The sequence below is a fragment of the Colletotrichum scovillei genome (genome assembly GCF_011075155.1).
Source record: "Colletotrichum scovillei strain TJNH1 chromosome Unknown Contig00009, whole genome shotgun sequence".
NCBI lineage: Eukaryota > Fungi > Ascomycota > Sordariomycetes > Glomerellales > Glomerellaceae > Colletotrichum > Colletotrichum scovillei.
This window is the reverse complement of record NW_023336267.1, coordinates 2,635,808-2,650,606: the sequence shown is the minus strand read 5'-3', so window position 1 is coordinate 2,650,606 and position 14,799 is coordinate 2,635,808. Positions and strand designations below refer to the sequence as shown.

The 14,799-nt window shown below is 52.9% G+C and overlaps 2 protein-coding genes across 2 annotated transcripts; one reads left to right on the top strand and one right to left on the bottom strand.

Annotated features, from left to right (window-relative positions):
- The first annotated feature begins 426 nt into the window (after positions 1-426).
- On the top strand, positions 427-5,613 carry HER10_EVM0000189 (pentafunctional AROM polypeptide). Its single transcript, XM_035469983.1, has 2 exons — positions 427-5,287; positions 5,371-5,613. Exons 1-2 carry the CDS (start codon positions 647-649, stop codon positions 5,443-5,445), a joined length of 4,716 nt encoding a protein of 1,571 aa, XP_035328729.1. The 5' UTR covers positions 427-646; the 3' UTR covers positions 5,446-5,613.
- A 187-nt stretch (positions 5,614-5,800) lies between these two features.
- On the bottom strand, positions 5,801-9,174 carry HER10_EVM0000114 (uncharacterized protein). Its single transcript, XM_035469909.1, has 2 exons — positions 7,911-9,174; positions 5,801-7,850 (listed from the first exon to the last, which is right to left on the bottom strand). The coding sequence occupies exons 1-2, from the start codon at positions 8,827-8,829 to the stop codon at positions 6,673-6,675; spliced, it is 2,097 nt and encodes a 698-aa protein (XP_035328720.1). The 5' UTR covers positions 8,830-9,174; the 3' UTR covers positions 5,801-6,672.
- Between the last annotated feature and the right edge of the window lie 5,625 nt (positions 9,175-14,799).

Genomic DNA, 14,799 nt, shown 5'->3' with positions numbered 1-14,799 from the left:
ACTAAATAAATATAATATATAGTACGGCCCTGGCGGATTGCTTCGTTGGGGGAGGCCCTTATTTATTTTATAAAGGTTTTTTTATCTCTTAAATAAATATCTCTTTTTAAGTAACCTGCCCTCGCTTATTAAGGTCGCTGAAAAGCGCCACAGACAGGTCCGGGCCAGCCACACGTGGCTGGCCACTTCGGCAAAATGCACACCAGCGACTTCTGTGGACCCTGTCGTCTCCGTGCTCTGAGGAAGTCTGAGTGCTCAGACCCCGGGGCTTCAAAAATACCATCCAAGGAGAACCACCGCAGAGTCATACTCTTTCGGCAGCTCCGGTATAGGCGGCATCTGAATCCACTAAGCCGCAATAAAAGAGCCGTTCCTGATCCCTGCTCGTGCCATCCCCGCCCCCGCCAATTGTCCTTGTCCGATGTCGTAAAAAAAAAAAAAAAAAAAAAGGTGAGTCTTCTTGGGAAGAGTCACTGGCTCCATGCACCGCCCTACGCCCACATGAGGTAGGCGCACCCGCGAGTCTTTGCACATTTAACGTATTCAATTCACTTACCGTTGCAAACTCCACGACAGAGACCAACCCGATGTGCAAGAGCTCTAAGTAAATAACGACTTTCCACCCTCACATCTGCTGCCATCGATCATGGGCTTGGTCAATGGCCCAGATTCGGGCTCAGGCCCGACCCGGATCACGATCCTGGGCAAAGACGATATTGTCGTTGATCACGGCATCTGGCTTGACTTCGTGACTCAGGATCTCCTCCATCATCTCAAATCATCGACCTACGCCCTTATAACCGACACGAACCTCTTCGATACTTACGTCCCGCCTTTTCAGAAGGTCTTTGAAGCCGCCGCGCCTGCTTCGGCAAGACTGCTCACGTACGCAATCCCGCCCGGCGAAGCTTCAAAGAGCCGCCAGACCAAGGCAGACATTGAAGATTGGATGTTGTTGCAAAAATGCACGAGGGACACGGTTATCATTGCTCTGGGCGGCGGTGTCATTGGCGACATGATCGGCTATGTCGCTGCCACTTTCATGCGGGGCATTCGCTTTGTACAGGTGCCGACGACGCTGTTGTCTATGGTTGACTCATCCATTGGTGGCAAGACTGCCATTGACACTCCAATGGGCAAGAACCTTATCGGTGCTTTCTGGCAACCGTTCCGTATTTATATCGACCTGAGCTTCCTCGAGACGCTGCCAGCGAGGGAGTTCATCAATGGCATGGCCGAGGTCATCAAGACGGCCGCCATCTGGAGCGAGGATGAGTTCACCGCACTCGAGACCAACGCACCCGCTATACTGGCTGCTGTCAAGTCCCAGGGAGAAAAGAGACTTTCACCCATTCGAGACATTCTCAAGCGAATTGTCCTTGGCTCTGCTTCAGTCAAAGCTGAAGTTGTCTCCAGCGATGAAAGAGAAGGTGGCTTAAGAAATCTGCTCAACTTCGGACATTCTATTGGTCACGCCTACGAAGCCCTGTTGACACCTCAGCTTCTTCATGGAGAGGCTGTCGCTATTGGCATGGTCAAGGAGGCAGAACTGGCCCGCTTCCTTGGCGTGCTTCGTCCTGGCGCTGTAGCACGACTTGTCAAGTGCATTGCGAGCTACGAGCTTCCCATCTCGGTACACGACAAGAAGGTTATCAAGCTGACAGCAGGCAAGAAGTGCCCCGTTGACGTGCTGTTGGAGAAAATGGCGGTTGACAAGAAGAATGATGGAGCCAAAAAGAAGATTGTGCTCCTCTCCGCCATCGGAAAGACCCACGAACTAAAAGCCAGCGTAGTCCAAGACCACGTCATCAGGGTAGTCCTATCATCGGCAACTCAGGTCATACCTGGCATGCCGAAGTCTCACAGCACCATAGTCACGCCCCCCGGCTCCAAGTCTATTTCCAACCGCGCCCTCGTTCTCGCCGCTCTCGGGCAGGGAACGTGCCGGATCACGAACCTGCTGCATTCTGACGATACAGAGTACATGTTGTCAGCCATTGCTCAGCTTGGGGGAGCAACATACGCCTGGGAAGATGCCGGGGAGGTGCTGGCTGTCAAAGGCAAAGGCGGCGAGCTCAATGCTAGCAAAGAGGCGTTGTACCTTGGCAACGCTGGTACCGCATCTCGATTCCTGACGACTGTTGTGGCTCTTTGTGCGCCGTCCGGAGTGTCTTCCACAGTACTTACCGGCAACGCTCGCATGAAAGTTCGTCCAATTGGTCCTCTGGTCGATGCTCTCAGGGCCAATGGGTTGGGAATCAAGTACCTCGGGCAAGAGAAGAGCCTTCCTCTCCAGGTGGATGCTGCCAATGGCTTTGAGGGCGGTGTCATAGAATTGGCCGCTACTATCTCATCGCAGTATGTGTCGTCAATTCTGATGGCTGCACCTTACGCGAAAAATCCAGTCACCCTGCGACTCGTAGGCGGAAAGCCCATATCACAATTTTACATTGATATGACCGTCTCGATGATGCGGACCTTCGGCGTGAACGTCACGAAATCGACAACGGAGCCCAATACTTACCACATTCCGAAGGCGGTGTACCAAAACCCAGCCGAGTACGTCGTGGAGAGTGATGCCAGTTCCGCAACATACCCCCTGGCTATTGCAGCCATTACCGGCACCACCTGTACTGTGCCCAACATTGGTTCAGAGTCACTTCAGGGCGACTCTCGGTTTGCTGTTGACGTGCTGAGACCTATGGGATGCACGGTCGAGCAGACTGGAACTTCGACAACTGTCACAGGCCCGCCCATTGGCGGTCTCAAGGCGATTGAGCATGTCGATATGGAACCTATGACAGACGCTTTTCTCACAGCCTCCGTCCTAGCAGCTGCGGCATCCGGAACAACCAAGATAAGCGGCATCGCCAATCAACGCGTGAAAGAATGCAATCGCATCGGAGCAATGCGCGAGCAACTAGCCAAGTTTGGCGTTGAGACCGACGAATTTGACGACGGGATCATCGTCACCGGCCGCGCCGTGCAGGGGCTTCAGCAGCCTACCGAAAGTATTTATTGCTACGACGATCACCGCGTCGCCATGAGCTTCAGCGTTCTTTCAGTGGTATCCCCCAAGCCTGTGACGATTCTTGAGAGGGAATGCACTGGCAAGACATGGCCAGGTTGGTGGGACACCATGTCGCAGTTCTTCAACATTGAGCTTGACGGCATTGACGAGCACCCCAAGTCAGTGGCTACGGGACTTCCCACAAGATCTCGTAAGGATAAGTCTGTTGTCATTATTGGTATGCGTGGCGCAGGCAAGACGACTGCGGGAAGATGGATGGCCGCGACACTCAAGAGGCCTTTTATCGACTTAGACGAGGAGCTGGAACGGCGGTCAGGCATGACAATTCCGGAGATGATCAGAGGTTCCAAAGGATGGGCAGGCTTCAGAAGCGACGAGCTTGAGCTTCTCCGGGATGTCCTGGAGAAACAGAGCCACGGGTATATTTTCTCATGCGGCGGCGGCATTGTAGAGACTCCTGAAGCTCGGAAACTGCTTGTTGCTCATTGCCAGAACAACGGCACTGTGTTACTCGTCCACCGTAATACCAAGGAAGTCGTCGACTACCTTCTACAGGACAAATCAAGACCGGCCTACAGAGAAGACATTGAAGATGTCTACTGGCGCCGGAAGCCCTTCTTCGAGCAGTGCAGCAACTTTGAGTACTTCAGCCCTCATCCTCCAGGAACATTGGCCACACGGGAGCCGCCGCTAGACTTTCGCCGCTTCGTCAATGTTCTGTGCGGAGAGCAGATACAAGTCAATAAGGCACTGGCGAAGAATCCCAGTTTCTTTGTTTCCCTTACGATACCAGAGGTTGCGTCAGCTCTCACTCTGATACCGGCTGTTGTGGTCGGTTCTGACGCCGTGGAGCTCCGCGTGGACTTGCTCCAGGACTATTCTGAGGAGTTCGTTGCACACCAGGTTGCGCTTCTTAGATCGGTGGCAGACGTGCCCATTATCTTCACTCTGCGCACACTGTCTCAGGGCGGAAAGTTCCCTGATGACGCCCATGATCAAGCCCTTGGTCTGTACCAAAAGGCAATTCGCATGGGGGTTGAGTTCATCGATGTCGAGATGACTCTTCCAGAGCGAGTCATTCGAGCAGTTGTGGAGAACAAGGGACCTGCGCGTATCATTGCCTCCCACCATGATCCCCAGGGCAACTTATCTTGGAAGAATGGTTCTTGGATCCCCTTCTACAACAAGGCCCTTCAATGGGGTGACGTGATCAAGTTGGTCGGTGTCGCCAAACGAATCGAAGACAACTATGACCTAGCCCAATTCAAGTTGGAGATGTTGTCTTCGCACAAAGTCCCGATCATTGCGCTGAACATGGGGCAAGCTGGAAAGCTCAGCCGTGTCCTGAACGGCTGCCTCACCCCCGTCTCCCATCCCAGTTTGCCATTCAAAGCAGCCCCGGGGCAGTTGTCCGCGGCTGAGATCCGGCAAGCTTTGGCGTTGCTTGGTGACATCAACCCGCAAACCTACTATCTTTTCGGTAGCCCCATCGCAGCATCGAGATCACCTGCTCTGCACAATACTCTGTTCGATCTGGTCGGATTGCCGCACCATTACCTGCGCAAAGAAACGACTGACACAGCCGATGTACGCGAGTTGATCCGAGCTCCCGACTTTGGCGGCGCTTCCGTCACAATCCCGCTCAAGCTCGACATCATGAAAGAAATTGACGAAGTCTCGGAGGCTGCTCGCATCATTGGCGCTGTCAACACCATCATCCCAGTATCAACCGGCGGAGACACGGCTAAGCTCATCGGTGACAATACTGACTGGTCAGGTATGGTTCACTCTCTTCAGTCGGCAGGTGTTTCGTCCCAATCGACAGAAGACGTTCAGTCTTCTGCCATCGTTATTGGCTCAGGTGGAACAACAAGAGCTGCCATCTTCGCATTGCACGCACTTGGCTTCGGGCCTATCTACGCTCTAGCACGCAACAGTGGCAATCTGGAAGCCCTGAAGGCGTCGTTCCCCTCAGATTATCGCATCGAAGCTCTCAAGAATGCCAGCGAAGTTCCTGCACTAGCATCCTCGCCTACCGTTATGATCAGCACGATCCCTGCCGACAAGCCAGTTGATCCCTCGCTCCGAGAAACTCTCATGGCGGTATTGCGTCAAGACACGACAGTCGCTAGGAAACGCGTCCTTCTTGAGATGGCCTACCAGCCTCGTCATACACCACTGATGCAATTGGCCGAGGACGCCGGGTGGGAGACCATCCCTGGCCTCGAGGTGCTCTCAGCTCAGGGCTGGTATCAGGTAAGTGGATATTTGTGGACGGTGGAAACGTGGCACCCAAGTAGATGAATGTGACATAGGCAGCTAACTTGGATTCAATTTAGTTCCAGAAATGGACGGATATCACCCCTCTCTACCAGACCGCTCGCGCAGCCGTCTTGGGCGAGGAAGCGGCGTAAGATGGCTAGGGCACACAGCAGGAGCCGACCATTGAACATGCGTGCCAGATATCATTGGTGCCTTGTCTGTCTACCTATGGGTACTGGAGTAAAAGAAGGAGCTGTAGGGACTAGCATCAACCATATAGACCTAGTTGCTGAATAGATAACTAGACTTTGAAACTTCACCTTAGAGCTGGCGAATTGATGTTCAAGTTGTAAAACACAGTGCATGCCTTTATAGAAAGTGTATATCTGAGCTGAGCATCGTCGTGAAGGAACATAGTCTGCAATCCATCTCTGATATTTTCAACCAATTAGCGGCCGTTTATACCGTAACACTCACTGGTGAGGTCAAAGAGGGGCACGGAATCATCGTGGGGATGGTGTTGTACATATTAATACTTCTATAATGCATCATTCCTCCCTCATCATCACATTCGTAAAAACCAACGACGCCTGCGTGCCCTTGGGCGTCCCATTCCCTTCCCACCCTTTTTTTTTATCTAGCCTTGCGGTCTCGACTTGGACCATGATACCATAATGTACAATATTTCATGCGTAATCGCCTTCTAGGAGAATGAGAGATGTGAAAAACTTGCTCCTTATCCGCCAATCCCAAAATCATCGCAAGAATCAAGTAAATTAAAAGTTGAAAAAGGAACGCTACTGCTCGAGACGGTCAAGATGCACAAGTCCCGGACAGATCCATACTCAAGTGCCATAGATTGCATCATATGGGTAGAGTACCACAAGTTTTGAATCGGGGCTGGTCGGGGCCGTCCATATCGCTCAAATGGGAAGAAGCCTGTGGCAGGGACGTAGGTGATGTAGCGTCATGATCATCCATCCTTCCCAGCACGTCCCATCAATTCCCGATTTGACGGACTCAGGCGAAGGTGGATGATGATGCCAAGGCTCATGATGATGTCGTTGAGTGGAGTCGGGCAAGTTGCACGACGTCTGGCAATATGAACCTAGTTGGGAATGAGAGCGGAAAATGATGTCATTGCGGGTCATATGGATCGTCAGGGTCGCTGTGCACGGACTATGTGATGTCATGTTGCACGACCCTTACTGCACCATCGAGGACCCTGAATTTCCACCCTTGTTGATTCGCCCGACCTCCCCGCATCCCTGACTTGCTCCTCATGTTCGGAGACGACGCATGCTGTTGCCGGTGCAAAGACACCGCGAAGAAGAAACCATCCGAGCTATGTGTTATTGCCAGTGTACGACGTGGCGCATTCAGACATTATGCCCTCGGCGTCGGTGCTTGCCTGGGAATTCAACATCCGGATGACAGACTCGGTAGTGTCGCGTGAGCGCATCGGCACGGCTAAACGTCTTCTCCTCGGTGCAAAGATTACAGCGCACCTTTTGCTTCCGCGCATTGTGAATAGTATCCTCGTGACGAGTCAAGTCGTACGGGCGTGAAAAGATTGTGTGGCACGGTTTGCCCGTGCTAGGATTGATGCGATCGCAGCGGTGAGGTCCGGCTTGACTGTTAAGCATGCTGTCGGGGGATGTGGCAACTGCTTCAGGCCTTCTAGGCCCCCCAATACCCTGAGTCTGCCGATGCCCCTCGCGCTTGTGCTTTTGCAGCAAAGCAGGGGTTTCGAATCGCATGGTGCAGCCGTGGTATGTGCAAGTGTAAGTGCCGCCGTCAGCGGTAGCACCCACAGGCTTGGATATCGGTGCCGCATTTGAAGTCGAAGTAGCATCAGATCCCCCAGTGCTTGACTCGGCAGAGCTAAGTCGAGGAATCTGCTCATGAGACTGTCGTGGATGGGCAATGAACGGGTACTGCTGCGGAATGTGGACAGCGGTCTGAAGCTGAGCGGGCATATAAGGGAACGTTGCCCCATTTTGTATAGCAGACCTGGCAAAATTGACCTGCTGGTCTTGCGTGACCACTGCCTTTGCAATGTCTTCAAAATCCACCGTCTCCTGGGATGGAAAGAGTGAAAATGATGATTCAGCATCGCCGTCGTGGAACTCGAGCATGGCGTCCTTTGGGGAGATGGTTTTAGGGGTCTCCGGCTCCGACTTTACGGACATTTGTTGTCGCATGATTTGTGCATCTTGCTCCGCCTTCTTCTGTTCCCGAATTTGGTGGGCCGAGTTGAATCGTAGGCGAGAGGCCTGGACACCTCCACCAAAGTCATGACTAGGCATCGGTGCCAACGGTGAGCCCTGACGGAATGGCGAACGGTCGCGTGACACACTAGAGACTGGCGACTGTGCTGCACTCAGGTGCTGATTGTTTGCAGCGCTAAGTCGTTGCGCGAACACGTCATTGCTAGGGGATACAGCCATCTGGTTTTGGGCCGGAGCTGCCGAGGTAATGGTGAAGTTGGGGCTATATAGTTCATCATTATAGATGTCTGTCATTGTGCGGTCTAGCTTGGGTACGTTGCTGAAGACTGTGTCGAAAGTATTGAGTAAGCCTATATTCAATGGCATTTGTATGGAAGATTGCTTACCAGCTTTCCGCCGCCTATCATCTTCGTGCTCGAGATGTGATGGTGTTGCGGGTGAGTCCCCAGCAATGGAGCTTGCCACAGAATTTGGGTGGGATCTGCTACCAGCCATAGAGAGTTCAGGCGCAGGTAATAACCCACGGTCAGATCGTGGTCTTTGAACATTCAAAGCTGAGGCGTAGCCAGCCATATCCGACGATATATTCTGCAATCCGTTGTAGTTGGGATACATGTTGTCGTGAGACACCGCCATTGACTTGTTGGACAGCTGGTAGAAAGCATTACCGTCGTGGGTCTGCATGTCGTACAGACCGTCGGGTGTTGAATCTGTAACCGCGATTTGGGGATTCGTTGTGCTGTGACTGAAGGGTGACGCGGGACCGGCTGAACCGAGCGAAGACAAAGATGACTCCCGCTGATGAGGTAGTCGACCAACGGTCTTGGGAGCGTACTGATTCCCGAGAATCCAAGCGTCTGACTGCATGAGGTTATGCTGATTATTGTGGTTCAAGGCAGAGTCTTCGAAGCCTGAAGTGCTTGTCGCCGATCGTCTTGGGACGGCCAGGTGGGACGAGTCGTAGCTTGCAAGGCTTGCCGAGTTATTTGCCAGAGAATAATGGGAGGGGAGGAAAGATTGAGTCGAGAGCGGAGACGAGGTAATACTCGACGAGGTGAGGTCGGGAGCAGTGTCGTCAAAGGAGGCTTCGAGGTCAAAATCGATCGAGTGAGGATAGAATTGCTGTGATTGTGTCTGATACTGGTGGTGTAAGTCGGAGTGATGTTGTTGGTATTGTTGCTGTTGCTGATGTTGCTGGATTGATTGTGAAGCAGTGGGTCGAGTCAACAGCATGGTGTGGTAGTTAAGAAGTTTGGATATTTTGTAGGTGTGATGGTAGGAGAGGTAAAGTGAGTGGCAAACCATGGAGGGACGATGACTTATAAGGATGGAAAGACTAAGGTAAAGAGAGGCAGCGGGTTGGTAGCTACGTAGGGGACTTGCAATGAGGTAGCTGGCCAGGTACGTACACCAGAGGGTTATGGGGCTTAGGTACCTTAGAATGGAGGGGCCAGGGTGTGCGGTAAGGTAGCGCGCTGTAGGTACGTACCGCTCCTCGCAACGCGGACGAAGAGCGGAGGTACCGGGTGGAGGACCCGAGGCTTGGACAAGTTGTGTTGGCGGTCCCGGGGATGGGATCAGTGTGGTAAGTAGAGCAGGGTTACAGGGGGACCTAGGGATCGGGACCGGGGAGAACACCTTAAGGTCTGGATGCAGGAAGGGGAGGGCCCGGAAGGGGGGGGGGGGACAGGGAGAAATTTTTTTTAGGCGTGTGGGATGATGACCAAGTCGACCAAGAACATGCGGTATGAGTCCTTGCATTTTTTTTTTCCTCGATTCCATTTGCTAGAAGGTCGAGGAACCCTCAAGACCGACAACAGCCCAACCGGGGGTTTTGAGTTTTTGTCTCCATTAAGCAGCCTAGCGAGCAAGCAGTTGCTTGAATAATGCACTTGCAATGTGACACGCATGGGGCAAGCAAAAAGCGCGAGAAAGGCTCTCTCGGCATTGCCCTCGAATCTAGGCAAGGCGTATATTCGTAATTCATACCTAGGTACTGGCTGACATTTCCCTACCTTGGCCTTTGGATGCACATCATGTGAGCAATGCACGGAGTAGTAAAAGGCAGCAAAGGAAGTGCGCCGAGGTCGACAACCGAATCATCCGGAGTTAACGCAGAAGGAACCAGCGGGACGTCGCTGAATTGGCCGCAGGCAGACGGAATAGTGTGCTCCCAACAACGGACTACTAAACAGCTGACGCGGATGTAAACTGAGTCACATGATGGAAAGACAGATCGAGAACAGCCATGGCCCAGTGTGGTGCGCACGCAGTAAGGCGGAGCAAGGTAGGTAAGGTAGATACGCAGAAAGCGAGTGTGGGCAATAGACCACCAATTTGCATTTGCAATGCAGCGTGAGGCAGCGTAAGGTAGGTACAGCGGTGCAATGGAGGTGACGAGGGCCCTGCTCGAAACCTCTGGAAGTTTCTTGGGGTTGGGATCATTGTCATTCACCCAACAAGTATATTGTCCGCAGCACCGCATACGATTGATTTCGCCAGCTTGGACCCTCAACTTAACAAATGATGAGTGAGCATACTCCGTACCATAGACAAACATTGGTCGTGGCACTCACGCACAGTGGGTTGAGCGAGACGGACAAGGCGGGAAGATGCGAGGCGGGAGATAGCACGGAAGTAAAATCGATGAGACAGACTTTGCTCTCGTTCGATTTCACCCCCAAGGACCCCTTCGCAGGCTCGCAGACAGGACACTCAAGACTAGGCAGGTTGTTGGCTAGGCTTGCGCTTGATGCTGCGCTGAGCGGGTGGTTGCACTCAAAGGGTCATGAGAAACAGCGATCAAGACGTAGGTGGACTCCATTCTGGCGACGGAACGACATCGATAATCCCGTCGATGGCTGGTGGAGTGACGTAGGGCGAAGTGTCGGGACCACTGAGGTCTCAAAGCTCCCCGCCATGGCACATACCTTACCTTAGTAAGAACCGGTATCTAATCACCTAAGCCACCTAACTCTGTATCCTGTCACTCCTGTGCAGGTATGGATTTGAGAGAACCGAACCTACCTTATTGTATCGGAGAGGCTTACCTACGTAACCTACCTACCTCACAGGCTCATACTTACGCAGTGGCAGTATTAGGTATGGTACTCTCCGTACCCAAGGCGCAGGACCTTAGTCGATACCTCCCACATTTGGTCGTAGATTCCCGCGGTGCAGAACTTACTGTGTCACTGTGAGGAGAGTGGAAAGGGTCGATGGGGTGCCCGGTGGGCCCACCCGATGACATGCTGGAACGCACACAATGCGTAGGTATGCACACCTTTACCACGTTACAACTATGCATTACATATCCCAGAGTCCCTCGATGATGCCACACGGATGCATCTTATTCCTGGACCAACACGGGCCATCCGTCACTGTGCTTGCAGGCTTTATCTCTCACAGGCGATTGATCGTCAGCGACCATTTCCTCGTTCAAGGTGACCGACACAAGGTGGGGAGAATTTAGATAAGAATCTCCAGTTCCAAGCTCCTTTCCCAAGTAGTGTATGCATATCCGGACGGAGTATACATCTTACCTAGTACCATATCTTGTAGGCACCTACCTGAGGTAGACATGCCCACACCTGGTTGCGATAACCTGACCTCTACACAGTATGTGATCAAGCACTGACACTTATAACATGCAATGGCAATGACTATTATCCGAGATTTTGGCCTGCCAGCGATGGATGTCATCCAAGAACCCACAGCAGCATCCTTACCGAAGCTCCTTCACTACGTGACTGCGCAGTTTCCGGCTGTGCCAGCCCACCCGGGCGGGCAAACGCCGATGGTCAAGGGTGGGCGGACCGGTTCAGGGAAGAGTGAGGGGGGACGAAGATCGCTTCCATGCTCGCTGCACCGGTCGCTTGTACCATGCCGTGGCCCCACGAAGGCTGCATGTTTGGAAGGGTCCTGTCGGGCTGGATCATGGTTGTTCATGTGGGTGTGATGGGAGTGTTTGGTGGGCGCGGCCAGACAGGGAACAAGGGTTCGAGGCGAAAATGCCATGACCTCAGTCTGTGCCGGTTTTTCTAAAATGCAATGGGTGAGGGGGAAGGGACGGCAAAAAAACATTTCTTGGGATTTCTCTTCGGCGAAGCCTCGGAGGACGGAGGGAGAATGTCGCTCGTGCCCCGCGGTCCAAAGGGGAGAACCCCGCGAAGCGAGGGCCCGCGAGACAAGAGTGCAGAAAAAAAAGAGCGAGACCACCTGTGCGGATAGGTACTTCCATCCTACAGGTGCACTGCACTCATTGGTCAAAGGCATCGGGCTCAGCCACACTGCCACACCAGCGGTTCAGCGCGCAACTGTCCGTCTTGTTCAAGCCGAGATAAGCCACCCAATCACGAAACGTGTCGATGTGTCAATTCACTTGTCCGTAGGGACTGGCGCTTTCTAATTATGCAGTGCACCTCCTCTCTGGCCTCGGCCTCGTGGTTGTTGTCTGCAGGTACACGCTGTCGACAAACGAAGCGGAGATTCCATACCTGGGTAGAACGAATGCCCGATCGGCCCCCCTGTCGATGCGCCATCTCCCATTCGCGCACTTCGAGCGCACTCCAGTGCGGCAGTGCTCTACGAGAAAGCTGGGGGAATAGGCAAGTAAGGTAAGGTACGGACCGGACGCCATACAGGTATATTTTTGCCTACACTGCATTACATCGTCGAAAATGTGCAACAATACGGTACATCTTTCTCATCGGCATCTTGACTAACATCCTCTGTCGATGACAAATGATCGCAACGTTTCATGTTCAGAAGCTACCACTTGTTCCTCTTCTCGTTGGAACGACGTACCTCGCAGATGATGTCATATCCCGTGGTCTCACAGTGGCCCTTACCTTAGTAATTGGAGAACAAACTGGCCAGGCTGGTGAACCCAACAGCACCTCAACGTACCTATCATGTGGCTGGTGGCTGGTGGCTGATGGCTGGTGGCTGGTGGCTGATGGCTGGTGGCGGGCTCCCTCTCTGTCCCTAACCTTGCGTGCCTTGCTCATGGCACATTGGCACGTATCGGCTTTGGCGAAAGTAAGCATTCCAAACCTTACCTACTAACCGATCCATCTAGATGAGGTTTGACTGACGCTCAATATGAGAACCACTTAGAGTTTACAGCCAACGTCATAGTAAACAGCAACGGAACAGGATCTTGGTTCGCTTGCACAATTGTCCTCCGTCGTCCAATCACGTTATCTTAGGTACCTTACAACGCTACGGCTATGCATCACTGCAAGTCCGCAAAACTTTTGTTCAGGTGATAATCTATTTTCTCGCAACGCATCTCATAAAACAGCTCGAATGCGTCGGCACTGCTAGGAGCCATGCCTGACCGCCATCACTTTGAACAGCATGGTGATCTGCCATTAGCCTTTTGTTATTCGTAATAGTCCGACGTATCCACCAGTTATTTAGCATGGCAATAGTGGTGTGAGGACGTTGGCAGCACGCCGCAACTTGCAAGCTGAGATGTGGCCAGGCAGTGCTGTTTGCTATGCATTCTTGACGACCACGTTCGGTCATCATTCCGGTCCACTATATCTGCCTCCCTATAATGTACACCCCCGCGTCCTCGGATAGGCGTGTTTGCTCTGAACTTGTGACTCGTGCTCTCGTCTCAGTGAAGTGGCTCAACCACGAGAGAGACAGGCCACCCATGGCCGGTGGTCCCCAAAGAGCATTTCTGGTTCACAGATACCGAGGTATATTCCAGCCACACATGCCGATCTTCAATGTGGCTTGCCCACCTGCACGTCGGGCCCCGACCGAGCGGATTTCCTCGCATAACTACTGTGAACCGGTCCCGCACTTCTCACTCACGGTGCCAAGCTGCCAGGGGATGCGGGAATACACGCATTGTCAGGCTTGAACCGGGGCGTTGAACTGAGTCCTTGCCCGCCACGCGCAACGCCGAAGAGACGGGGCTATGAATGCCACGAATCAGTCATGCTGGCAATGCCAGCTGACGGATGAGTCTGCTCAATGACTCCTCTCAGCAGCCGCAGCCGCAGCCGCGCCAGCTCTAGGCGTAATGGATATCGATTCCTAGCTGCAAAGGAAGTGACTCGGACGAGACCCTCTTCATCACGCCTCGTAACACCCTGCTACAGACTCTTTTTTTCCATTGTCAGCTGAGGGTTGTGCCCCGGCTTTCGTCGTATTCCTCTCGTATCAAACTTCACATGATACTTCATCGCTCTGGATTGCCAGGTCGCGTCTATTGCAGCTACCATCATGCTCAGCGTCGCCGTGTCAAGAGTGCCCCACCCGGGTCTATGAAGACCTAGAGCGGTCTCGACCCCCGTTCCGTCGGCCGTGGGGTGGGCCTAATTCATCCGTCGGCAGGTCCAGCCGTTGGAACTCTCGGGGGTCTCAATTGCACGAATACGGCCCAGTGCGTCGGTGTCCGAAAGTTAAAGAAGCATGAAGAGATTTGCGTCGCACATCGCGAGGCACGCGGTCTGTAAGATTAGTCGCATACATGCTTATTTGTACCTGCAAACGTATCTCCAGAACTAGCACTCCCTGTGGTGCTGAGGGGTATGTTCGTCGGGGTTCCATCCCATTGTATGAGCTGAACTTCGCGGCATCATCAGCGCAGGAACTCGACTCCTCTCTGCTGTGCTTCGTTTAGATGCATGCGCGTCCTTCACTGCATTGCCCGAGCTCATCATGTTGAGCAGTGAGATGAGCGAGCATGGCAAAGTGGCTGATTGGTCACCCCTAATTTTCCTCTATTCTGTGTACTCAAAGAACAAGATCCTACTGACTCATCCGCAAAACTGACCACAGCTTGCCTCGCCTGGCGGGTGCGCATGGGACACACCGAACTAAGTCCGTCAAGTTCGCAGTAGCATCTTTGAATACAAGTCTACATGTATAGCTTCAGGATTTAGAAGTGTAGAGCAAATCAAGTCTTATGGCAAACGACTAACAATGAGAGAGGAAACTTGTCTGATGCAGGGATTGACAACGATGCCGCGATGGCCGAGAAGCGATGGTGCCGATGCCGAGAGGTGTGAGAGAGACCTGACAAGTTGGCAAGCTGGCTGTGGTGGGAGGAGCCTGTGCAAGCCTGCAGGAAAATGCGGGAAAAGAAAAATTCTCGATCTTTTCTCTTGCATGCAGCCAAGTGCATGGTGCGGCCCAGTCTTCGGCTTCTCCATGTCTTAAGGTTTTCTCTGTCATCCAGGGATATTCAGCCCTCGTTTACCCTCCCGCCTCTGAGCAGCCCGATGCCCAAAGGAATCGGAGACGAATATCCGT